Below are 26,180 nucleotides of genomic sequence, written 5' to 3' on the forward strand. Positions count from 1 at the left end.
TTGAACTGTGCACGAGCTCTTTCTCGTCCTCAGATCGAGGCTTGGTTAATGCCACGCTTTATAAAATTATTTTTAAAGTACTATTACCCACACGATATAACCAAAGAGCGAGTGTTATAATGGAGAGCACAGGTAAGCGATAAGCCTGCTAGTATGAGCACTTCAACCACGGAGAAAGGATTGGCGCTCTCTGAGGCACCGTCCTCCCGTAATTCTTATTTCAACGAGACTTCCTATGCCCCGCCCTTGCGCCGAGTGAACTCCCGGCCTGTAAAGAAACTGCAAGGGATCATCCGGCGCAGCATAAAATGGCGGAGAGCACGTGACGGTGGCTGAGTAGCTGCTGCTATGGAGATGTCTGACCCCCTTCCCCAAGAGGGAGAGACAGATGTGGAGGTGAGTAGCTGGGAAGAAGCCTCTCGCTTGGCCGCTGTCGTGGATTACCTCTGTTCGTAGTCCCGGAGATCCTGCCCTCGGGCTTGACTTGTGCACCGGCCTCTGGCTGCAGTGCGTGCGGGAGTTTGCTAGCCAGCCACAATAGTGAACGAATCTGCCAGGTTTCGCTGTGTTTGTGTGTGTGTTTTTAAAGGATAGTGCCATGGAAAGCTGGTTGGGGTTATCCGCTTTGGGTTTGGGAAATTCTTGAAGATTTGAGGGTGGAGCCTTGGGAGGCGGGGCTTGGGGAGAGGAGCGGGGCTGCCAATCCCCAGGCCGTGGCTGTAGCTCTTCCATAATTATAGTTGCTCTTCAACCAACAGAGATCAATTTTCCTACAGAAAATAGCTTGTCTTTGTTGCATTAAACCCTGCAGAAGTTTCTCCTCTCTGAAAGCCTCCCTTACCAGACTCCACACCCAAATCTGCCAAGAATTTCCCAACCCAAAGATGGCGTCGAGGCGACCCTAGGAGGCACCTTAGTGGACTATAATATAGCATTATAGTCACCCTCTGAAACTGCTGGGGGTTTTTTCCAGGGGAACTGATCTTCGTAGCCTGGAGCTCAGATGTAAAGGCCAGCAACCCTAGTTTGGCCTGACGCTATGTGCGTTTGCTGAGAAGTAAATCTTGTTGGGTTTCATGGGATTTTTTTTAGTCTTATAAAAAGGTGCACAGGACTGCAGCCTTTGGTAGTTTGTAGTGCCATTACTCAGCTGTAGAGTAAGTGGGTGACCCTATTACACAATGTAGTCTTAAGAGCACTTTCCACTGAATAAAATGGGGCTTATTTCATTGAGTTCGGAATGCCAGCCTCCAGGTGGGACCTGGGGAGCCCCCAGAATTACAGTTCATCTCTAGACTACAGAGATCAGTTCCCCTGGAGAAAACGGATGCTGTGGAGAGTGGAATCTATGGCATTGTACCCCACTGAGGTCTCTGGCATCTGCAGTTGCCATCCTCACATCTCCAGGAGTTTCCCATCTTAGAGCTGCAGCTGTACTCCCATACCTTGCTGGTGGATGGAGGAAACTGGCAACCCTGCATTGAATAACTTGCCTAGAGTTGTTCTAAGGCTTTTTCAGCAAAATTAAATGTAAGTCTATAAGTCTACTGGTTCCATGGAGATTAGTCAATAACGCATAGTCAGAGCTCAGTGAATTGGAATACATATTTTTAGTCTTTAAGCAATGGGTTTGGGTTTAATCATGGAGCAGGAGTGTCCTTGTGCATGTGTAGAATGAACCCACCTCATAGTCCCACCCAGAGTAACCTCAGTAAGTTCTCAGTGCATCCATTGTCATCTTATTTTTAAAGCAGACTTACTAAAGCTCACTGATCCACATTCACTAAAATTGAGTGACATCTTTGATAGGCATGTGCTAAACACATGAAGCTGCTTTCTGCTATCCAGCCGGTAGTCAGTCTGCCTCAGTACTTTCTTCTGTGGCAACATTGTGTAAGATCTTTGCAACTGGAGAGTCAGTTTGGTGTAGTGGTTAAGTGCACAGACTCTAATTTGGGAGAACCATGTTTGATTCCCCACACCCTTCACATGCACCTGCTGGGTGACCTTTGGGTCAATCTCAGTTCTTGCAGACCTGTTCTCTCAAGAGCAGCTCTCTGAGAGTTCTCTTAGCCCCACCTACCTCACAGGGTGTCTGTTGTGGGGGAAGGAAGGGAAGGAAATTGTAAGCCCACAATGAGCTATGATCCCTTCCTTTGGAGGGGTGGGGAGATTATTTACTGAGAGATCATTTGCATTGTGATATATCTCAATGGTATAGGTTTTGCATTAAGACATACAGAACTAACAGGGTTGTGTTCCTGCTGAAAGATGTCACAGTACTTGCGTTGCAGTTTTCTTCGGGATGTTTGAAGCACTGTAGACTGTTTAGGAATAACAGTGTACCTACTCGAGCCTAGCGGACAGAGTACTTTTTTAAATGGTAGCTTTCTTCATAATTCCTCACTCTATGCAAGAGATGCTGGAGAACCACTACTTTTCCTTGGCCTAGGAACCAGCAGAAGGAATTAGCATTAACCAACGCATCTCTAAAGTTGCTGTACAAAAGTAAAGTACTTTTCAGTACAAACTACAGGTGGTGTTGGATGTTTTGGCCTTCCATAGCATCACAAACATGGCTGCAAGTATAAGTGTCAAGCCGCTGCAACATAGAGATGGGAGCCTGGTGTGTTTGTGTGTATTTAATAACACAGTTGTATCATGAGAAAGTATTCCTGGAAGGTCAGATGCTGAAGCTGAAGCTCAAATACTTTGGCCACCAAATGAGAAGGAAGCACTCACTAGAGAAGATCCTGATGCTGGGAAAGACAGAAGGCAAAAGATGAGAGGGCTGGACAGCGTCACTGATGTAACAAACATGAATTTGAGCAGACTTTGGAATATGGTGGAAGACAGGAGGGCCTGGTGTGATTTTGTCCATGGGGTTGCAAAGAGTTGGACTTGACTGTGCGACTGAACAACAAAAATCATGAGAAGAATATATTTGCAAGGTTGATCCTATCTGCTGGGCTGAAAGGGAGCCTGTAAATGCTTTCTTTTAAATGATCATCATAAACTTCCTTTTCAGGAACAACTAGTCATGGTGGAATTGTCAGGCATAATTGATTCAGATTTTCTGGATAAATGTGAAAACAGATGCAAGATTTTGGTGAGTGTGATGAATACAATTCAACTTTTCTGTTCTTGAGAACTATCACAAACTGATTTAAATACCTGTTGAAATCAGTAGACATGGCTCTACTGATGAAGGGCTTTTGTCATGGTTGTAGGAAAACATGCATGTCCCAGGTTTGAAGAGCATATGTTTGTTTTTATATATATAAAATATAATATATTTGACAGCCCCATGAACACACACATGTTGGGAAGTTGTGGCCCATTGTAGCTTTCCACTGTAGATATACATGGCATGGTGTATTATAGATGCGTGTACTCATGCAGGAAACTTATCATACAAAATGTCCCTTAGTGAGCTTTAGAGTTTTGGTAGGCTGGTCTTTAAATACAAAATGTGTTTGGAAGTAATTAACATTGAGCTTCTTTCTGGTAAATAAGTTTGTTTTGAAAGTGCACATCATGTGACTATGACAGTATTACTTTGTTCTTGGTCGCCCCTCTTTCTTTACAGGGAATAGATACAGAGAGGCCAATTTTGCAGGTAGACAGATATGTGTTTGCTGGGGAATATGAAGGTAAGAGAAATGTTATGAGTTTCATACATTATTAATTTTCATGCAAAGAACTGTGTAACTAGTTTAATAAGGCCATTGTTGTTGTTACTGGTAATCTTTGATCTTTTCTATGAAAAATCTTCCCAAGATTAAAAAAATTAATACATCTGAAAAATAATTAATTAAAAGTGGGTGCTATAAGTTTTAGTTATAAGCTTAAAGTCTGGTACAAGTCAGTTCTTAAGCTAAGAAGAATTTCAAAACCATTTTGTAATATATGTTCAGGCCAGCTAATCAAAGAAAAAAAAATTAAATTCCTCTGAGATAACATAAATCCCTTGTGTGATCAAAAACAACTCCTTGGATCCTGGCCATTATTCCTTGGCTTCCAGCTTTATAGAGGCTGATCTTAATTTTTCATTTGATTTAATAAATGTGGCTATTTTGACAGTTAGACTTTGTAGAAAGAACTTTGTACCTTTCCAAAATGTTCATTGTTGTTTCCAGATACTCTTGGTACCTGTGTGGTGTTTGAAGAAAACAAAGATCATGGTAGGTAATGCACTACCTGAGACGGTTAGAGAGGTAGTGGTGATGTGCCCATGACAAAGTGACAAGAACATCCTATAGGTTGTTTATGAGAACCTATGAGATGGCAGTCCGGGGTACTCAGCCTGGAGGAAGTTGACAGAACACTCTCTACTGTACGCCCATCTACTTGTAGTCTGAACCCATGTCCATCCTGGCTTATAAAGGCTGGCCGGGATGAACTACTTGTCCCCCTGAGGGAAATTGTCAACTAGTCCCTATCTGAAGGGACCTTCCCACAGTCTCTTAAAGAGGCAGTAGTCTGCCCCCTTCTAAAGAAACCATCTTTGGACCCGGCCATATTGGCAAACTATCAGCCGGTGTCAAACTTGCCTTTCTTGGGCAAGATTATCAAGAGGGCAGTTGCGGTGCAGTTACAGAGCTTTCTGGGTGACACTTCTGTACTAAACCGTTTTCAGTCTGGTTTCCACACAGGTCATGGGACTGAGACTGTTTTGGTCACTCTCATAGATGACCTCCAGGGGCATCTGGATAGAGGCGGCTCGGCGGTACTGATGCTTCTAGATCTATCGGCTGCGTTTGACACGGTTGATCATCAGTTGCTGACCTGCCGCCTCGCCAATGCTGGGATACAGGGGTTGGCCTTACAATGGCTTTCCTCCTTCCTTCAGGGTTGGGGACAAAAGGTGGCAATAGGTGTCTCGTCAGCACCCACATGTGTGTGGTGTGCCACAAGGGGCAGTCCTCTCCTCGATGTTATTTAACATCTACATGCGCCCCCTTGCCCAGATTGCCGAGGCTTGGGCTGGAATGTCATCAGTATGCAGATGACACCCAGCTCTGTCTGTTGATGGGCAGCCAATCCAACTCCTCCCCAGAAGATCTGACCATGGTGCTTCAAGCTGTAGCAGGGTGGCTCAGACTGAGTCGATTGAAATTGAATCCGACGAAGATGGAGGTCCTATACCTAAGTCGTCACTGTCTAGGGACAGAGGTTTCATTACTGACCTTTGATGGGGCGCTATTTACACCAGCACCCAAGGTTAAAAGCTTAGGGGTGCTCCTGGATCCCTCCTTAAATATGGAGGCCCAGGTGGCGGCCACCGCCAGATCAGCCTTATATCATCTTCAACCGATAAGATAGTTGGTCCCCTACCTCGAATGCAACAACCTGGCAACAGTGATCCACGCTACGGTCACCTCAAGATTGGATTACTGCAATGCCCTCTACATGGGGCTGCCCTTGTCTCAAACCCAGAAGCTTTAACTAGTGCAGAATGCGGCAGCCAGGTTGCTATTGGGTCTTCCCTTACGGGAGTACATTCAACCTGGGCTGAAAGCACTGCACTGGTTGCCTATTGCATACCGGGTTCGTTTCAAGGTGCTGGTCCTTACCTTTAAGGCCCTATATGGCCAGAGACCTGCATACCTTAGGGACCATCTTTCCCCATATGTTCCCCAGAGAGCACTATGTCTGGATCACAAAATCTGCTTTCAATCCCCGGCCCTAAGGAGGCCAGGCTCATGACAACTAGAGCCAGGGCCTTCTCTGTAGTGGCCCCCCGCTGGTGGAACAAGTTGTCTGAAGAAGTTAGAGCCCTGTGAGAGCTCATACAGTTCCACAGGGCCTGTAAGACGGCACTCTTCCACCAGGCATTTGCAAACTAGATTGTTGGCCACTATAGTCCTCGGGTAACGTCTGGACCATCTCTTGCAAGCTGTCCTGAAGCAGCAGCAGAAAGGAATATCTAAGATCTGTTAACAGAGAACATAACTTTGAATTTAAGACCATAGCATCAAAAGGTTAACTTTTATGTTTTAAATGGTTTTATGGTTTTTATGTCTTTTATGTTTTATACTCATGCATACGCATGCGCATGTAAGCCGCCCTGAGCCCACCTCGGCGGGGAGGGCGGGATATAAATGGAATTAAATAAATAAATAAATATTTGTATATAATTTTTCAGAAGCTCAGAAATGGTTGCCAGTGTATTAAAGTTTCAAACAGTAAGCTTACTACTTAAAAACATTCTGTAATCATTTTATTTATAGTAGATGCAGAAGGAAACCAAAAATTAGAGCTAAAATACAAGTACCACACAATGAAGAAACTGAATATGACACGGACGCTTCTGAGTGAGAAAAAGGAAGGAGAAGAAAACACAGGTGGTTCTCAAACTTTGTGAAATCATCCTCAGTCTAGAACCCTCTGACTAGTGGGTTTCTTATATTCCATATACTTCTCCCCCATTGTGTTCTGTCAGAAATCTTCCATTTCTTGCTTCTCTGCACATGGACTTGTAGGTTTGCTCTATTCTTTCAGTGATTGTAATGGGATTCAGTTCTACACCTTACAGTATTTTGAGTCTTGATTGCTTATAGGCCTATCACCAATAAAATATGCAAGATACTATATGCAGAGAGCAGGAACAAAGAGTGTATAAGTTGCAGACTAAATAGGTCAAGGGTACTTGTCATGATCATCCTTATATTTTGATCATTATACCTTCTAGACTTTGAACCAGCTTGTTCTTGGGTGGTCTGATACACAACCAGTACTTTAAGTATTTGTGATGGAAGCTCCTATGGACACTTCCATAAATAATGTGTTAGGTGAATTCATATGGTTGGTTCTTGGATAATGAGTGCTTTGTGTGCAATAATAACCACCTGCTGTGTAGTCAACCTCCAAAGTTTGCGGATTACAATTGTTATAGCACCATTACAGCATGTGGTGTTTTATAGAGTAACATAAGCAAAAAAGGCCAGTCTGTTCCCTGAGGTGTTTGCAGTCTCGATATTGAGTGTGACTGATGAATCTAAATAGGGGTAGATCCAAATAAGCAGCTGTGTTGGTCTGAAGTAGTAGAACAAAATAGGAGTCAATTGCATCTTTAAGACCAACTTAGTTTTATTCAGAATGTAAGCTTTTGTGTGCATGCACACTTCTTCAGACGAGGAATGAGGTACAGTAAGCTTACTTACTTACATATGGCTCTGATTACTGTACTTCATTCCTCGTCTGAAGAAGTGTGCATGCACACAAAAGCTTACGTTCTGAATAAAACTAAGTTGGTCTTAAAGGTGCAATTGACTCCTATTTTGTTCCAAGTAGGGGTGTCGAACTTGTTTGATAGAAAGGTTGAAGCTGACATAAATGAGACTTTGTTGGGCCAGGCCATATGTCATAAAATGTAAAGCCAGGTAGTGGTTATATAAACTTTATAAGGGGCACAGACAAACACAATTAAATATTTTTTAAAAAAACCTTAAATAAAACATGCTTAAAAGATTAGTACTCTTGCAATATTTTATTTAACAGCCTGATAATTGAAGGAAGCAAGAGAGAGGGAGAAGGAGACAGACTTGCTCATGGGTCTGATAGGAGCCCTCAGGGGGCCTGATTCTACTTCTGGGCTGCATGTCTGACACCCTGTTCTAAGTGATGAATGTGAGCATATGATGGATTTAATACAAATGAGTATCTCTCGCTTTTTTTTCTATGACAGGTGGTGGAGTTGAATGGCTAGAGCTTAAGGACAAAGATTTCTCTTATAGCAGACCAAACATGATTTGCAATTTTTTGTATGAAAAAGAAGAGGAGATTGCTGAGTCTCAAGACAAAGTGGCCGAAGAATCTGAGGGAGAAGCCAGTGACAAAGGAAACTTTGATGAGAACTTTGAACCTGAGATGCAGCCTAGCGTTGAAATTGATGACTCTGCCCAGAGCTTGGATAACACTAGCCCTGAAGCAGTGGGCTCTCCTTCAATTAATACTCAGGATATTGCCTTGGATGATTCTCCATGTTGATGTGAAATCCATAATTTAGAAATGACCACTAATAGAGCTAATTAAATACAGTGTAAGTTTGAGAGGTGTCTCTCTGACTTCTGGTTGTTAGTTAACAGGAAATCTGAATCCTAAACTTACATGACCATTTAGGATCATAAGAAAACAAACTCACTCTGTGTGAAAAATATTCTATATAATCCACAATATACAATTTCTTTGTCTCAAATAACAATACAATAGTACAGTAAGAAAACCATCTACTGCACGACACAGCTACTGTCCAAAAATCATATAGCATTCAGACTGTAGTCCAACAATAAAAGCACTGGTCCAGTTTCATTTTGGATATGAACTATCCTTCTTCTAGGGACTGTCTTTCATATTTTATTTATTTATTTATTTATTTTTACTGATTTCTAGTCCGCCCTTTCCCAGGTTGGGTTCAGGGCAGATTACAACATAATAAATAATTAAAATCACATCATAATTACATTTAAACAGTTAAACCATTAAAATAAATTAAAATAAGGCAGCATCAGTGTACAGATATGTACATCCTTCACAGATTGAACACAGGATGTGATCAGTGCAAGGAGGCCAATTAGCTGGTGTGAGGACGCCCATCTGCCTCAGCCAAAAGCCTGGCGGAACAGCTCCATTTTACAGGCCCTCCGGAATAGCAATAAATCCAGAAGGGCCCGTATCTCCTTGGGGAACTGATTCTACCAGGTTGGGGCCAGGGCTGAAAAGGCCCTGGCCCTGGTCGAGGCAAGCTGGACATTCTTTCATAGGTTCAGTAGAGTTGAAGTGCCATAATTCATTTCTTGGCTTCCTGGCATTTTTTATTTTGATTTATTTTTTCTGGAACACCACTGCCAATTTCAATCCATCAGCATTTAGTTGCTGACGGATTGAAATTGGAAGTGGCGTTGAGGACAGCCAGATGTTTTTTGGACCAGGGAACTTTAGGAGGTTTTTCTCAGCTGAACACAATGCTCTTAAGTTGATATACTAGGAGAGGTGGTCCCAAAAGTACATTGCTTCCAGACCATTTAGGGCCTCTTATGATATCTCACTTCTTCAGAATTGCAAAGAACAGAAGACTGATGAAAAATTCATGTTAAGCCATTTTTTATTCTATACACAAATTTGCAAAAGAATGTAAAATCTCAGATATGCTGAAGTAAGGGGGAAAATAATGTGATGAATGCAACTGTCAACAATCAACTGACAAACAGGAATCGGGTTTTGGAGGGAGAAGGAATAGGAGAGTCCACGAGGAACTGTAGTGTATGATTTTAGATGGGCGCTGCTTGGATTTTATTCCTTGATTTAAAAAAAAATACCCTGGATTATAAAAGCCATCTAATTATTGTCTCCTTAAGTGTGACACATTGAAAGTGTACTAACATTTGTAACCTTTAACACCCTCCCAGCTTTGGTAATTGTGTCAGCTGTCTGGCTGCAGTGAGAAGGCATTACAGGTGCAGAGCGCAGCGGCCAGACTGCTGTTGGGGCTCCCTAAATGGGAGCACATACAGCCTGGGCTGCGCGAGCTGCACTGGCTGCCAGTTATCTACCGGGTTCGTTACAAAGTGCTGGTCATTACCTTTAAAGCCCTATATGGTCGAGGACCTGTCTACCTTAGGGACCGCCTCTCCCCATATGAACCCCAGAGAGCACTGAGGTCAGCTGGAAAAAACTTGCTGACCACCCCCGGACTAAGAGAGGTGAAGCTGCAATGCACCCGCAATCGGGCCTTCTCCTCTGTAGCCCCGAGCCTATGGAACCAACTTCCAGAGGAAATGCGGGCCCTGCGGGATCTTGAACAATTCCGCAGGGCCTGCAAGACCTTCCTCTTCAGACTGGCCTTCGCTGAAGAAAGAAGCTGCTAAGGATAACCGCCACCACAAAAGAACGAATAGCAATAGCACTTTTATTAATTTAATTTAATTAATTGATTAATTTTAAACTCATTAGAATCCAAAATGTTGGATGTAACCTTGTTTTTATATAATGCTGTTAGCCGCCCTGAGCCTGCTCTGGCGGGGAGGGCGGGATAGAAATAAAATTATCTTATCTTATCTCTTATCTTGTCATGCTACAAACTTAATAAACATGTTTTCTTATATGTGACTCCTGTGTTAATCTACACTACATACTCTGTAGGATCCAGAGAGAAGGGGTCTTTTGTAGCTGGTGTGCTGTCTGGTGCAGGATTAAGGGATCTTGTTTGTGTAAAATAAGCCACACTAATGAAAGAAATCCACTTCACACACCTAAAGGACTTGGCATAGTAAACTAGCGAGGAGATGCTGAAGTGAGTCACAAATTTCCAACCTTTGTCATTGGCAAAGTGGTATAAAATAAGATAACAAAGGAATGCATCAGGGATTGTGACAGGTGGATTTTGCGAAAGGCAACTGCATTTTTCGGTCCAAGAATTCTTCACTGGCAGTGGCACATTCTGCTATTACCAATGATGATATTTGCCACCCTTCTTCCCATTTTGTGGAATGATCTTCATAAGACATCATCTCTCCTAGATTTTTGGAAAGCCTGCAGAGGGGGCGGGGTGGAAGGCTTTTGGGCTGATAGGCATTCTTTACTAACAGCTGGATCTGTTCACTTGTGAAGCTTTAAGCGCAAACTTGACTTTATTTCTTGTAAGCTTTCTGAACTGTGTGTAAGGGTGGGTAGAAATTTTTAATATTTTATTTTACTTTGCAGCCTGTCTCTCACCGAGACTCAAGATGGATTACAAAATATAAAAGCAAAGGAGGCTGTATCATGCAGAAGTCCAGAAGTGAGGTACAGCAAGGGAGAAAGGGCCATAGAGTTGATTCTGGGAACAGGAAACCTTTAGAAGCAGTCATAGGAGTGCACGTGGTTAGAGTGAATGAAACTGGAAACACAAAGGGTAGAGTAAGGCTGGGGCAGCCAAGGATTTGAAAATAAGGTCACAAAGTTTGTGCCAGATGTTAGAACATACATGAATGTATGATCTTGGAGCATGCATGAATGATCATCAGTGAGACAGGAGTGATTTTGGCAACTAAGTTATACAGAGGTGAGGGGGCTAAAGTGCACAGAGGAAGACTAGAGAAGTGGAGGTTGCAATGGTCAAGGGAAGATATGACCATATCATGAATTAAGAATTTTTAACTAAAGGAGAAGAGAATATACTTGCAGTGTGTCTTTATCTTTGTGTCTACATGTAGACCAGGGCAATCACTGAACTTCCTTGACCCTCTAAACACACAGCCTACATTGCTGAAATTGACATGACAAGGTGAAAATGTTCACACTTTCTCAGCTGCTGAATGCACTACAAGCACTTCCAAATCGTAGCCTAAAAAATTCTGATTCCTGCCTTTGCTTCCTCTTTTTGCAGAATCCTTTTGAAGATTGCTCTCAGCAGACAATGCTACAATTAAGAATACTAAACTGTTCAAAACAGGCTGACAGACCCTCGCCAGGGGTCTTATAAATCCCAGACTTAACCCCAAAAGGCTATGGCAAATAAGGAGAGAAAATACTGTAACCATGGGGAAACTGTGAACACTTTATTGTATGAGTCTGGCTTTCTGTATGCATTTTTACATAGAACATGATTAGGCTACCAAGTGCTTTTATGTATTCATTTGGTCATTTGTGCTTTTATGTATTCACTTGGTTGGTGAAGTCCCAAGCCTCTACTGAGCAACACCTCTTCTAGTAAAGGTTTTCTTTCTTTCTGGTAAACCTGAATGCCAGGCCTGTTTTCTCGTAAGCTGTGAATTCGTGTAAGCAATGAACCTCACAGCAGTGAACATCTGGTCTAAGCGTTTTCCTCCTCCAATATCAATAGGCGAGATTACTCCCGGAAGTTCCTGCATGTAGGCTGGGTGGCACAGAGTCCAAGTATGAAAGTTCAAGGGTTCAAAAAGAACACTTTTGGAAGTCTGCTTAAGAGCATACGAAAGCTTACATTCTGAATAAAACTTAGTTGGTCTTAAAGGTGCACTTATCTACTGCTTTGTTCTATTGCTTCTGACCAACACGGCTGCCTACTGGGATCTAAAATTCTAGAGTAAGACAACATGCTCTCTCCCCCCCCTCCCCTTTTAAATGCGCCCAACCTTCCTGAATTCTTTCTCAATGTTAAAAGATTCCCCAGATGCTTTTATTTTGAGGTAGCTCCCTCATCTCTTCCCCCTGGTGGCCATGAAACCGCATTTCGTGGCAACGAATAGGACGGTGGGGACAGCAGGACCGGCTATGCCAAAACAAAAAGAATCAAGAGTACAGCTATATTGTAAGTCTTATGGTATAACATCGTGGCTTTCTGTCTCGTACCTCTGGACTCAAACTTTGTTCTCCTGCTTCAAACCAACATGTCTGCTCATCTGGATCTATCTCGTACTGGTAGTTGAAAGTTGCAACTCGAACCTCATAGCGCGAACTCAACACCTTTTATCATAGAGAGGAGAAAAGCGACCCGAATAACCTAAGTTTCCTGTTTCCTTTAACTGACTCCATATGCGGGACGGATCCATAATTAAATTGTGGCGACCTTCTAAAATCCTTATAAAGTGTTTTTGTGTCTTCTGTGGTTTGTTTCTTCTGCCTATTGTGTTTGTCAACCGTTATTATCTCTTCACGTAATCGCTGTGGAGACAGCGGTGGATGTGACGTCACGAAGCACAGCATAATGATTCTCCTTCCGGCGCACATGGTTGCTTGGCTTGTGTGGATGCAGGAGGCGATTCCGCAAAAATGGATTCGCTGGACAGAGTGGTGTAAGTACGACGATAGTGGGGCGAGTAGTTATATCACTTTACCCTGCTCTTGGTTGGGTTGCGTAGAAAGATTTGTGATTCTATCCGTAGGTTAAAATTTGTGCTGTATTCTCCTTCGTTTTCCTGGCTAGCCCTCGGAAGTGTGGTGCCCATGCTGATGACTAGAGTGATACCGGGTGTGGGCTATGCTTTATTCCGTTGTGTTTCGAATGTTGTAAATATTCTCATTTCTTGAAGACTTATTAACGAGAAGTCTTAGGCCTTGGTTATTCTGAAGCAGAAAACTAGTTGTGCGTTTATTAATAATATTAAGTGTATATTAAATTAAATTAAATTATGTGGGGGTAAGATAGTAAGTAGAGGATGGCAGAGCAGGGTCGGAGGTTGGTTCTAGCTCCTGTACAGGGATCAGTTCCTCTCACGTTAGCATCCTGTCGCTGATTCTTTGCGTTAGTATTTCAGCGTAGGTGAACGTTTATAAATGTTATAGATGGAATACGCTTGGTACACTGTTGCCAACTCTTCAGGCATGTGGTAGTTTTGCAAGTTACTTGGCTAAGTTATTATGGACTGTGATCTATACTACTATGTAATTTTGCGTCATTAAAAAATGTTAAATTCTTATAATTGATTATTGATAATTTGGCTTAAATGTTATCATGATTTATATAATTTTATTGCTGTATTGAATATTCTATTGAGGGTTTTTCCAAGTGTTAAGTCTAGTTGCTAATTGCTATGGCATTTTGTTACTAATGCAATAAAGATTGATAAATGTGTCATGGTAACATTTATGCTTTGTTTCAGTTGTATTTTTTAGACTTCTGGACCCAAATCTTTTCTCATTGTTTATTCAGTGTCCCATCTTGTCGATTGTATTTACTGACTCTGTGTAATCCATGCTGAATCCCAGTGAGAAAAGTGGAATCTAGAGAACAGAAATTCTACTAATAATGAGATAATACCTAACTCATACGGGCTGATTTTTTTAAAAATAGGGAAATACATTGCTCTTTAAAGTACTTAAATTCTCGTGTAACATTTTAGGTTCAGAATATTAAATAACTACCTGTTAAATTTAACTTATGAGAAACATGAAATACTGAATCTCAAATATTTTGCAAAAGATAACATTTTTAAAAAATTGTAACAGGAAGCCTAAAACGAAAAGGGCGAAAAGATTTATTGAAAATAGAGCACCAAAGCTCACAGAAAATACAAAGAATGCCATGTTCATTAAAGGTGGAAATGCAAGTTCAACGGTTACTGAAGCGCTCAAGGACATTGTAAGTATGTTTGGAACTATTTGTGACACTCAAGTTACTGAGTTACATAGGAATGAGACTTGGAAAACAATATGAGGAATAATCAGTATGTACTGGTTGAAAACCTGTAAGCGCACACACCTCTGGGTTATGCTGCAGTGACGGTTGATGAATGTGTTCTGCGCCTTACTCTACTTCATTTGTAGGGAACTGATTACGGTTTTTGTTCTTTACATAGCTGCATTCTGTAGAATGTGGCACAAAACATCAAGGTACAGCAGTCCCATTAATTTTAATTTGCTGTTGAAGGTAAGTCCAAATGCAGAATCCACAATAGCATTTTTAGATAAGAGAAGCAACATCACCTAGGATTTTGTTGCTAGTTTGTTTAACCTCTACCAGCCTTGTTAGTGAAATCTCTGGATCATGCAGACTTACTGGATATGATATCAACCTCTGAACAATGGGGCTTACCCAGTACAGAGGAGGGTAGGGGTAGGCAACTGAGGCAGGTGGGGAGATTGCCAGCTGCATGTGGAGCTGCTTCCTGCCTGAGAAGCTGAAGCAACTGCCGTTCCCCCTCGGGTGAAGTCGCCTGTGTGGCCAGCATAACCCTCATCTCTTTTGTCTGCCTTTTTGTTTTCTGGCACACTAACATCTTCATAGTAGGCCCATGACCTATTATTATTTTTTACCCTGGCAAAGTGTCAGCAGGGGCAGTAAGTGACAACATAAATCCTGCAGATTGGGGGACTATATGATCCAGTAATTACACATGAGCAAATAGGAACTTTTAATACCAGGAAGAACTGAGGAGGCTGTCCATGGCAGAGGTGAGGTTGTGATTGTGTTTCTCTTACTGTTCCTTATGCACATCTCTTTGGGGATATGGCAAGTGTGGTGCTTTTAATACTCCATAAGTGAAAGTCTTCTGTCACAAATATGGCCAGGAGTAGAAGGAAAAAATTGCTGATATTGACCCAAAAGGCTGTTTAGCTAGGGCAGAAAGAGAGCTGGCCCCTGCCTCTCAGCTAAAAATGTCAAATACAGAGTCTAGAGACCCAGAATAAAATAGCCTTGGAGAGGGCTACTAAACAAAGGAGTAACACAATCACATGGCCTTTTATAGACAGAAACAGTCCAACACATATCAAGAGGTACAAGAAGTGTCTGAGAATATCAAGAATGTCCAGCTTCATAGAAAAACAAGATTGGAATCTAGTGGCACCTTAAAATACCAACAAGATTTCCAGGGTATAATGTGGAAAGCTTTTGTTCTGGAAACCTTGTTGGTGTTTAAAGTGCTATTGGACTCAAATATTGCTTTCTACTGCAGACCAATATGGCTCCTCACCTGAAAACATCTTCACAGAAGTGAAGGTATGGTTCAAGGATGGGATGTTTTGGTTGAGGGCTAATAGATATTCATACATATGAGAAAGTTATAATCACTACCTAGTTTTAAGTATAGTTTTATAATACAAAGTAGCAAGAGTGAGCTAACAGTTATTATATATTTTAAGAAGGTACTCAAACATGGACAACTTTGTATGGTGTTCGAAGTTAAGTAGTAGGCCATGAATGTGCACTCTTGTCAAGTGGGACAGCGAACTGTTGTTGGGAGATGGTTTTTAAAATCTGTAAATATTAGGGGCCTCTTATTAGAAGGGGCTCCTTACCTGTGACCTGTTTATCTTTGGGTAAAATATTTTTATACGACTTATATAATTGCTCTCCTTCAATTATATGTGTAGCAGTAAAAGGGAAAAAAGGTATAATTTACTTTTGAGTTATTAAGTGTTAAAGATATAAGTAGTTATGTCGTGATAAAAGAAAAAAAGGTAGCAAAAATTCTCTAATAGCATTTATTGTGTACTATACCCATATCAGACCAAAAATGTGAGGTGTACATCTCTGCCAGGAATTAAATTATCTGATATGCTAGCCAACTAGATGCTTCAGCCTTCTTAAGTGCATGTCTATATCTGACATTGCTTGGAAATTTAATGGCAATATTCTTCAAGCACTTTGGAATCCAAACTCAGCTTTGTCTGTATCTCATTTAAACTGGTTTCCCTAGTAGTTTAGCAATCAATGGAAGTTTCAACATAAAATGTCTTTTTTTTCTTTGTTTGTAGTATGCTCTGAAAAAGCCATTTGCTGTTCTATATAAAAAGTAAGTGGTGTTTTCTTCAGTCAGATGTATTTGGCTTATTTAAGAGTAGCTAAAGATATTTTCCCCCAACTTCAGTACAGTTATTTCGTTCACTCAGACTGTCAAACAAGAATTAGGATGATGTTTAGAACAGAAGAAGGGTATGCTAAGTATCAGGCATCTCTGATTAGAAATATTCTGATCTCGTCAGATTGAAGTTGGCTATTAAGTAATCATATTTCATTTTCTCTTATCAAGAATTAGCCAGTAGTTCTACTAGTTCTCTCCATTTATTTATTTTATACAAGTTCAGGGTGGCTTAAAAATTAGTTTAAAATTTCACAATGAACACAGAGGCACCTGAGGCAGGGCCTTACAAGATTTCTACAGGGTCAGATAGGTTCATACGGATGCAGGCAGTGCTTTGCGACAGCTGCTACAGTTCTAAAAATAATTCCTTTGGTGTAAGCCTCATTGGGGCTTACTTCTGAGGAGGCCTGCTTGGGATGACTTGCAGAAGTGCTTAATTCTCAGTTATACTTAAAAATAGAAAGCATCTGTCAGAACAGAGCTTAAGGAAAATATTTACAGCCTTAATTTTATGTAGTTTTAGATACAATGTATGATTTACCTGTCCCACTCAAGTGGCCTTTGTGTAACATTTGTATCAAAACATATCAAAAGGAAATGCAGATTCCCTTAAAAATTGTACCCATTTGGCAGTCCAGGTACAACTTTCTATAGAAAGTTGCCTCCTTTGCAGTTGCAATGGCAAAAGGTGTTTAGCAGAACAAGCTATTACACATGGATATGGAAGATACTACTATAAGTGTCCTTTGAAAGTTGTGAGACATTTTGATGCTCTGACCTTTCACCAATGTATCACTTTTGCTATGAAAGTAATACATCAGTTACTTGCAATTTACACATTATCAAATTCATTGACATATGCTGTGGTATTTATAGAGGATACTTTAGGGACCATGATAGAAATGAGGCATTCATCTTATCCTGTTGAGGGCCTTCTCAGGAACATCTTCTTAGTCACTGTTGGAGACTGTATCGTAGACTAGACTAGCTGTTGGCCAGTCATAGCATTGCAGTTCTTACACTTATGGGTAAAGCATTCAATACTGCATTCCTAAAATGACAACGGAAAGCTTGCAGTCATGTTGTGCATGAAATCAGAGGGAAAACTGAACTGTTGTCCTTTCTTCAGAAAAAACATTACAAGACCTTTTGAAGATCAGACATCATTGGTGAGTATGAAAGACATTTAATACTGTAAAGCAAGAGAATGATCTTGTTTGTATAGAAGTAAACCAACAAAACAAGATTCAAAGGAGAAATATCTCATAACATATGGAATTAGATGTACTAGTAGGTGAATATTGGACAATGTTAAAATAAATGCAGTTCAGGCAAGCTGTTTCTTTAGTGGTATGTTGTTGGTTTCTTTCTTATAGAGTGACTCTGCTGCACTGTTCTTCTTTGCCTCTGGGTGGTACTATTGTAGAAGAGATAGATTGTCTATTATTTATTTATTAACTTGGATTTCTTGATCACCCTTCCTCGCTTATGAGGGGCTCAATGCAGTTTACAACAACTTGATTAATACAATTTAGAACAAGTTAAAACCATAAAAAGAGTCATTTACTTGTAATAAAATAGCGTCTGATTTTGTGGTACTATTGCAAATATGCATATGTGCATGTTAGACAGGGAGTGTACTCCAAGTTTATAGCTAAATAAGCTTGTGTGTGTATGTTAACTACTGTCATACTGCTTCTGACTTATGGTGGCTCTATGAATTAATGTCCTCCAAAATGTCCTATCATTAACAGCCTTGTTCAGGTCTTGCAAACTGAGGGCTGTGGCTTTCTTGGTTGAGTCAATCCATCTCCTGTTGGGTCTTCCTCTTTTCCTGCTGCCTTCAACATTTCCTAGCATTATTGTCTTTTCCAGTGACTCTTGTCTTCTCATTATGTGACCAAAGCCTGATAGCCTTATTTATCTTTTTGGTGGATCACACAGTATGTGTAAAACTCCTCCAACATCACATTTCAAATGAATCAACTTTCTGCCTATCAAACCTATTGTTTGAAGGATGCTAATAAAAGTGTTTCCATGGAATCACATTATAAAACATAGCACATAGACCCCACAGGAGTTAACGGCTACCAAAAGAGCAATATGTAACTCCTTTACCTTGGTTTACAACAGGCGCCATGCATAGCTAAGGCTGGTTTCAAAAGTCAACCCCACCCTATCTCCTGCCAGACATATTAAATTGTACTGAAATTGAACCTTTTTTTAATTAATTGTTCAGGCAGATGTATTCCATAGGCAGCCTCATGCTCTGTTTTATCACTAGTAGTAGTGGACTTGGTATTTGTACTTGATTCTATATAGAGAAACAGAAGAGGGAGTCTGGATGCGTTTTTTCTTGTTATGAAGAATACCGAAAGTGATGGGCTTTACAGAATTTTAAAAGGACTGGGCTTTATTGGGGTGTGATATTTCTGTGAGGCAAGGCCAGTAATAGTATGCACACAGGGGCTTTTAAGCTTTACTTTGCAGTGGCATTCTTCCTCAGATGCCCTCTAGGAATTCACCCTGTGAGTTGCTGCTGATGTAAAGAGAAAGATGCATTCTCATGGCACAGGGAAATGCTTTGCATATGTTCCTCTTCAGAGCCTGGTCCATGTTTTGACAGTTGTTTGGGATTGGGCTATGTTTACACTTGTAATGGATTTTAATTGTCTGATCAGTTTTAGAAATCATATATACATAGAAATAAAAATTTATTTATTTAAAAACACAGCAGCGAGGTTTGCTACTTAGAACAGAATCAAAAATGACACAGCCATTCCATATACTGCCAAATTTAAAAGTGTTCACTATTTGGGTTAGCATGCTAAGCAATCAGTTGCCCAGACAAGAACATCATTAGTGTGCTTAATGGGCCAACAAATAGCAAGTACATAACATGAATGCATGGAATATCTCTATGGGTAAGCAGTTGACCTGTGACATATGGCCATTAGTGATCTGTTTGTGTGTGGTTTTTTCCCTTTTCTGTGGGGTTTTTTTGGGGGGGGGGGGCGGCTTGAGTTTGCTGAACTGTAGTTACAGGTGAAGTTAGCTGACCTCGACCTGACTTTTTCCCCCATGTTGAACTGTATGCCCTTTCCTTGTTGTATCACAAACTGTTTTTTTAAATTCTCCTAAGTTCAAGAAACTTAAGTCCAGAGCCCTAGTGGATATGTACTGCTGATTGGCTGGCTCCCTAGATTGTGATCCATGCCTACCACATGTTCGTATATAAAACAAGGCCTTAATTTCCCAACAGGGAATAAACAGCCAGTGTAGTTTTCTCTGTTGGCAAAGGTTAAAGCAGCTAAATAGAAGTACATTCAACACTGAGAGGTACCTATTATATGTTCATCATGTTTCTAAACAGTGTCCCTTCTCAATTAATAGGAATTTTTTTCCAAGAAGTCTGACTGTTCTCTGTTCCTGTTTGGATCACATAATAAGAAGAGGCCTAATAATCTGACAATAGGTAATATGTTTATTTTTTATGGGTTGGAATGAGGTGAATATGAATCAAAAACAAAGATGAGAAACATGTAGCTGATAGCTTTATGGAATCCTGAGAATTTCAGCTTGTTGTGCTTTTTTCTCTTAATGAACAAAACTTTGGGGAAAATATTAGTAGAAGGTATTTGAAAGGACCAGGAAACCAGCCCTAGGTTTTTAGATAGCACCTTCCTACGCTCACCTTACTACTGTTCCATGAATCTGTGACTTAGTCACTTTTTATTGACAGATCTGGCTTGTGAAGAAAGAAGTTATCTTTTCTTATCACTCCTCATGTAAATTGCTTTTATGCATGTTCATCATTGCAGCCATTCTGGGAAGCTTAGGCTGAACTAGAGGTTTGACTAAGGCTACATTGTGGGAGGGGGAAGATAATTCAAGTTTGATTCTCCAGCCCCACTAGCACTTAGATTTCTGTAATGCCAAAATTCCCTCCTTATCTATTTAAAATATTATCCTACTTTTCTCCTTTAAATGTCTGGCTCATCTGCCGCAACAAAAGAGGAAGCTAGGCAGCTGTAAATAATTAACTGTGTGCTGGCATTTCCTTAATCCATGCAAATTGTGGAATGTACCATGAGTTATGAACACATTAGCTGCAGTTCTATTATACATCACTCTCCAAAATGCAAATATATCCTGAACACTCTTACCAAGGACAACATTTAACTTAATTTGATAGGTCGTATGTATGATTATCATGTCCTGGATATGGTTGAGTTGGGCATTGAGAAGTTTGTACGCCTCAGAGATCTCAAGGTAAGCTACTTTTTAATAACATGAGGTCAATGTCGATAACTGTTGATTATTGCTCACTGGCTGAAATGAGAGGTTTGGGGTTCTGTCAGCAAAATTGTCACTGAGCATTGGAGAGAAATGTGTAAATTTTGCCGACTATGTTCTGTATGCTTTGCTCTATAACTAGTATAGGAATAGATCACTGGCAGAAATATTTCTGTTTTTCAGAATTTTAAAAAACAATCCTAATTTGCTCTTAGCAGTACTGATGGCAAATCATATAAAAATGCCAGGGAATGGCACTATCCATTGGTAGAGGAGGGGAAGATGATTGTTACTGTGCCTTCACTCTCCCTCTCCCCCCCCACACACAGTTCTTGAGGGAGAGGACTCCTATACCAAGCAGTGTTTTGGATCAAATCCAGAACTGTTGGATTAACTATAAGACACGAAGTGATCATTAACACTGATCATATTTTGTATCTTCCCATTTGAAAAAGTCAAAATTAAGATTGGTTAGAACAATTCAGCCCAGCTTAAGTTACCTTTTGAATAATGCTGTATTTTACTGAAATGTGTCGGGCTTCTATGGCTTCCAATGCAGGTAGACACTGTCACGATTAAAGATCTATAAAAACACAATTCCTGCAATTGGGAAGTACAAGTAGACCACTGCTAGATCTCTTTCCCCTAGCAACTCATAGGTGCTCTCAGTGAAGGGATTTTTTTTTAATGGAAAAGCAGTCAAATTAGATGAGCCTCCTTGTACAGTTGGTAATGGTGTAGCAGGCACAGCCTTACAGTTTCAGTGGAATAGGAAGGGTGTCAGATAACTTCATAGCTGCTCATCGTCCACACTTGAGAACAGATAACTAGGAAACTTTGGAGGCAAGAAGCTGCATTTCATTCTCTTGAAACGTGATATAAATTTGGGATTTGACTTGGCATAAATTATAATCTGCCACTTCAAAAGAAATAAAAATGCAGGCTGTAGGCAGAAATAACCAGTGCCTTCTCAACAGTAGGATGTTGCATCAGCCAGGTACATTGGTTGAACTCAACTTGGTCCTGATCCAGGAAAGCAAGCAGAAAGATTTGCATGATTAGTAGGACTCTTCCGCACGTTTACTTGTCCATATTTCACTGAAATCTGTACTTTAAAAAGCAAAAACAAACTTGAGGAGACCAACATTGGGTGGGATATAGCAGAAGCAGGGTCTTCAAATGCTGCTGGCCTGGTGTAAAACTTGCTGCAGGATCAAGTCTGGCTGTGAGCTTTTGATTGAGTTCTTCCTATGATGATTAGACTTCTGATTGGCTTAATTAGCTGTCTAGCATAGTTAGTGATGTTGTTTGTTGGTTTGAACCATGGCTGCTTGCTGCTGCCTCAGATCATTCATTAGAACTTCCGTGTATCTTTTGCGCTCTGGAAATAACTAATTTGTTGTTGTTTACTTTGGCTGGCATGTAAGCAGAACGAATTGTGAGCTCCTTGTTTAATTTACTGGTTTTCTTCTTTTTTTTTTTGCTCCCTCTAGCCTTTGATTTACCCTTGAATGTACAAACATAATTAGGTTTTAGCAGAGGGTGAGTAGCTCAGGAGAACAGACAACTAAGCATGCACATCCTGGTTTAGTTGAACATGCGGTCCATGATAGTGTTAGCAGCAGCCCAGCTAATGGGTGTTTGCAGCCTTGTGAATAAGTTACCAATCTATTACCTGTGTAAGCCAAGTAAGTGCAGCTGAGCGATTAGCCCATAGCACTGAACTGGACAAGCTTTCTTCAGACGTTGGCAACCTCGTCATAATAGATGCTGATTCCAACCAAGGGCTAGATATCCCTTGCATATCATCCCTTACAAATCTATCTTAGTTGTCATATTATTGGATATTGTAATCTTAAGAGAGTTCCTTATTATCTGTGGCTGTGAAGCCTCCACTCATCGGTTTCCTGTGGTTTTTTTACTTGCCCAAGTGAGCCAAGGTTAATCCAGCAGGATAGGCATGAATGCTAGCTCCCTGGCTTCTGACCAGTGTACCTCAAGTTCCTGCTGCCAGTGCTACTTGTGGTCTCCTCAGAATGTCCCTTTACCACTTGCATCAGTGGTTCTTGTTTTCCTAAGATGGCAGGTTCAATCCTCAGAACACTTCCGCTTGTTCAAAACCTTTTGTTTGAGTGGAAACCCAAGCAACTTTTTGCAAGGAGAGCATGAGTTAAGTTATATTGACTGTACCCTTTACATTTAAGCAACCCCCTCTAATAATGGTCTCCTTTGATCAAATTATATTGCATCTCTAGAGTGAACTGTTATGTCTACATCAAATAGCCTTTTGATTTTTAGATACAGAAACTCTGATGAGAAATGGAAAATCAGCACTTGATCTTCTAGTATCTCTTTTGAAATTGAATGGCATTAAATAAAATTCCTGTTCCAAGTCTGAACCCTACTACCTACTATTTTTCCTTTTAAATCTTCTTTCCATGTGTTTATAATAGAACAGCAAGTGTCCTGAAGGAACAAAGCCTATGTTGATATTTGCGGGTGATGCCTTTGATTTAAGTGAAGACCATCGAAGATTAAAAAGTCTTCTAATTGGTAAGCATTCAGAAGGCATTTATCTGGATGGTTTTTATCCCACCCTTCTACTCCATGGACTACCCAGGACAGCTTCTAGTAAGCATATAACCATAATAGCAGCAGTTCCTACCTTTCTGCGGCTGTGGGCAACTTTTGGAATTCTGACTCACCATAATGGGTGCAGCGGCAAAATGGCCATTACAGGAAGTAGAACCAATTGCATACATACGCACAGAGGAAGCCAAAGTGGAGGGGATAAGAGAACTAATTTTTACAAATATACCAGGAAAGAGTGAGAGAATAAAACCAACAGTGTGGTTATTTTAATCCGTATAGCCAATTAGATTTCAAATGGCCAACTGGGCAGGAGTTCCGATGGCCCCACCTATTGCTAGAAACACTTGGTGTGCAACAGGGAAGGAGTTGGGGTGCGCCATAGTGCCCATGAACATCTCATTGGGGTACCCTGCCATGCACTATATGCCCCAAATAAAAACCAACAGTAAAGTGAAATCAAATTAAGATACAGAAAGTGGCAAATAAGCAGAGTATAGTAAAATGTGGTAAAGACTTGGAAAATGCAGACTAGAAATATCACTGTAAATCCTCTACAAGCAGATTTTGTTATTCCAAGGCACTTCTAATAAAAATATCATTCTGCTAAAACATCAGTTTGTTTCAAAGATCTTCTGGAAAAGACAAAACTTCCCATTTAAGCATATATTGGAATTAATTCTGAAATGTTAAAAGGCCACTGCAAGTTTGTGATTTTGTAGTAATGCTTATGACAGGAATAGTGATATCCTGCATTAAATTGCTGGTTTTATGATCTGAATTATCTTTTGGTCACTCTGCCTTCATAACCACAATCAATGGCAGTTTTCACTTGATTACAGGAAGTTCAAATTTCATGTGATGTTGATCTTTTTGTATTTCTGTGAACCACTCCAGAAGTTTTTCCTTCCCATCCCTGTCTAGCCGACAGAAGTTATTTGCCAATAAAGAAGATTTTTTATATATATATATATCTCTACTACAAAGTCCCTTTCAATCAAAGGGTGCTGTTGATTAGAACTTTGGCCAGGAGCTTTGAATTGTAACCCTAAAGAATCCTCTGGCCTCTGACACCTGACTATTTAGGCCATGTAGAAGAAATACAAAGCTTTTTCTTAAACTTATAAAGTATAGCTGATAAGAGCTATAGTGTATTGTTCTGAAGATGAAAACGTTAATGGCATAGACAAACACACATACACTTTGAAAAGGGCTGTCAAGTATATGGGATGTGCCAGCAAGGGAGTATGGCAGGGCTTGGGTCATCAGTAAAAATGTCTTCATCAAAATTAGGTTACTGGTTGAAAACCAATGCTTAATCACTTCCTCTTCCTCTCAAGGGATTGTTTTCCCAGTAAGGTTTGCTGCTTATAGTGATAAAATTTACTCTGGGGATCTGAAAAACTATTTGACATCTAGGCAATTTACCAATGATACCCATTGACTTTCAGCCGCTGGAAGGCTTTCAGATGACTATGCTGATGAACCTCAAATTTTTCTAAGTGATCTACTAGGGATTGCAAAATAAATAAGGCTGGTCTCCTCATGTTATCTTTTACATTAGACAATGATTTGGTAGTTTTGAATGGCAGAAGAGAAATAGATCCTTGCGGTGACTATACTTTCATTTCTCATAATGGATGCAGTCTAATTGACTACTTTTTAGTCTCATCTAATCTAGTCTCAATGGTTAGCCCGCCACACAGCCTTGCCGCCCCCTCACTGCCCTTGCCTCCTTCCCTTCCCCAGCCTTAAAATGATGAAAATGGGGGGAGGAGGAGGTGTCCGGGGCGGGGTGGCGAGGTTGCGCGGCCCATTGCAAACAGGTCACGGCCCAGTACCTGGTGGTTGGGGACCCCTGCTCTAGGAGGAAGAATGCAAAATGATTTTGGTCCCTTGTTTCTAAAGCAGGTTACCAATCTAGTATGAGGAATCCCATCCCCCCACAAACTTGGGTTCAGTATTTCTCTGAGCTTTATATGTCTACATACCCAACAATAGTCCCATCTCAAACTAGTATTTGAGAGCTACCCTTATGGCTTGAAGTTACTACACAGGAAATAGAAAGCCTTATTAACAAAATGAAACTAGGGAAGACTCCTGGTCCTGATTTTCTACCTTCAGATCTTATTCGTAATAGGACCAATTGCTGGGCCCCTATATTAGCGAAAGTTTTTACTAAGATAAATGAGTCTGGCAAAATTCCACCTAGCTGGAAGCAGGCACTTATAGTCCCAATCTACAAAAAAGGAGACAGGTCATATCTGGGGAATTATCGCCCAATCAGTCTCCTCTCGGTGGTAGGTAAGCTGTATGCCTCTTATTTGTTAAATAGGTTGACTAATTGGATGTCAGAAAAGTCTATACTGGCCCCTGAGCAAGTGGGCTTTCAGCCAGGATATTCCACCTTAGACCATTGTTTTGTTGTATTTTATAAAGAAGTATACACCTTTTCCTAATGGCTAATATATGTTGCCTTTATGGACCTAAAGATGGCATTTGATTCAGTCCCTAGAAGCAGATTGTGGCAGAAACTTATCAACTATGGTATAGATGCCCACTTACTTTGGCTAATTCGATCTTTATATGATGAATCTGAAGGACAAGTACAAACCAATAAATGGTGCTCAAACTCTAGAACAACTACTATATTAAAGTAACAAGATCAGTATCCAAGAAGCATAATTCAGTCTTTAGTTGTTGTGTTATTCACAATTATTTTGAGTATATTGTTATGGTTTACAAGACAACCATTGTTTATGTTATCTGAAAAGAGATTGAAAATTTATTATGTTTGTACACCATTTGTTTTTTTGATATTGATCTCTTGTTACTTTAATATATTATTCTAGAGTTTGAGCATCATTTTTAAATAATCACACACAGCAGAGGTTTCAAATATTTTATTTAGCTGGGAAGATATTTTTACAGCTAATTTAGAAATTTTAAAGAAGTCATTTTGACTAGTTGGCTCTATAGCCTGTTTACATGGTGTTTTTGTTACAGGATGCAGATAGATGGCAAAACTGG

At 40.4% G+C, this 26,180-nt stretch overlaps 2 protein-coding genes across 3 annotated transcripts in view; both read left to right on the top strand.

The window, feature by feature from the left end:
* The first annotated feature begins 245 nt into the window (after positions 1–245).
* On the top strand, positions 246–8,054 carry GTF3C6 (general transcription factor IIIC subunit 6). Of its 2 annotated transcripts, none has more exons than XM_060238177.1 (6): positions 246–396; positions 3,029–3,109; positions 3,590–3,653; positions 4,140–4,184; positions 6,234–6,347; positions 7,691–8,054. In XM_060238177.1, exons 1-6 carry the CDS (start codon positions 349–351, stop codon positions 7,990–7,992), a joined length of 654 nt encoding a protein of 217 aa, XP_060094160.1. In that variant the 5' UTR covers positions 246–348; the 3' UTR covers positions 7,993–8,054. The 2 variants fall into 2 exon arrangements, with proteins under 2 accessions (XP_060094160.1, XP_060094166.1); XM_060238183.1 differs by having other exon boundaries at positions 269–396; positions 6,237–6,347.
* A 4,425-nt stretch (positions 8,055–12,479) lies between these two features.
* The window catches only part of RPF2 (ribosome production factor 2 homolog), a 39,055-nt gene continuing 25,354 nt past the window's right edge, over positions 12,480–26,180 (top strand). The window contains exons 1-7 of the mRNA XM_060238255.1: positions 12,480–12,755; positions 13,909–14,041; positions 16,159–16,196; positions 17,395–17,434; positions 19,659–19,740; positions 20,461–20,537; positions 23,015–23,114. Of these exons, the coding sequence (XP_060094238.1) occupies positions 12,733–12,755; positions 13,909–14,041; positions 16,159–16,196; positions 17,395–17,434; positions 19,659–19,740; positions 20,461–20,537; positions 23,015–23,114 (493 nt within the window). The 5' untranslated portion in view covers positions 12,480–12,732. The remainder of the gene's footprint in view (positions 12,756–13,908; positions 14,042–16,158; positions 16,197–17,394; positions 17,435–19,658; positions 19,741–20,460; positions 20,538–23,014; positions 23,115–26,180) is intronic.

The sequence above is a fragment of the Heteronotia binoei genome, chromosome 1 (genome assembly GCF_032191835.1).
Source record: "Heteronotia binoei isolate CCM8104 ecotype False Entrance Well chromosome 1, APGP_CSIRO_Hbin_v1, whole genome shotgun sequence".
Taxonomy (NCBI): domain Eukaryota; kingdom Metazoa; phylum Chordata; class Lepidosauria; order Squamata; family Gekkonidae; genus Heteronotia; species Heteronotia binoei.

What these genes read in the sequence shown, in the direction of transcription:
- GTF3C6 (XM_060238177.1), top strand. Translation starts at nt 349, where the DNA reads ATGGAGATGTCTGACCCCCTTCCCCAAGAGGGAGAGACAGATGTGGAG. An exon ending in TGAAGAAAACAAAGATCATG is followed by an intron (nt 4,185 to 6,233) that starts GTAGGTAATGCA and finishes TTTTATTTATAG; the next exon opens with TAGATGCAGAAGGAAACCAA. An exon ending in GGAAGGAGAAGAAAACACAG is followed by an intron (nt 6,348 to 7,690) that starts GTGGTTCTCAAA and finishes TTTCTATGACAG; the next exon opens with GTGGTGGAGTTGAATGGCTA.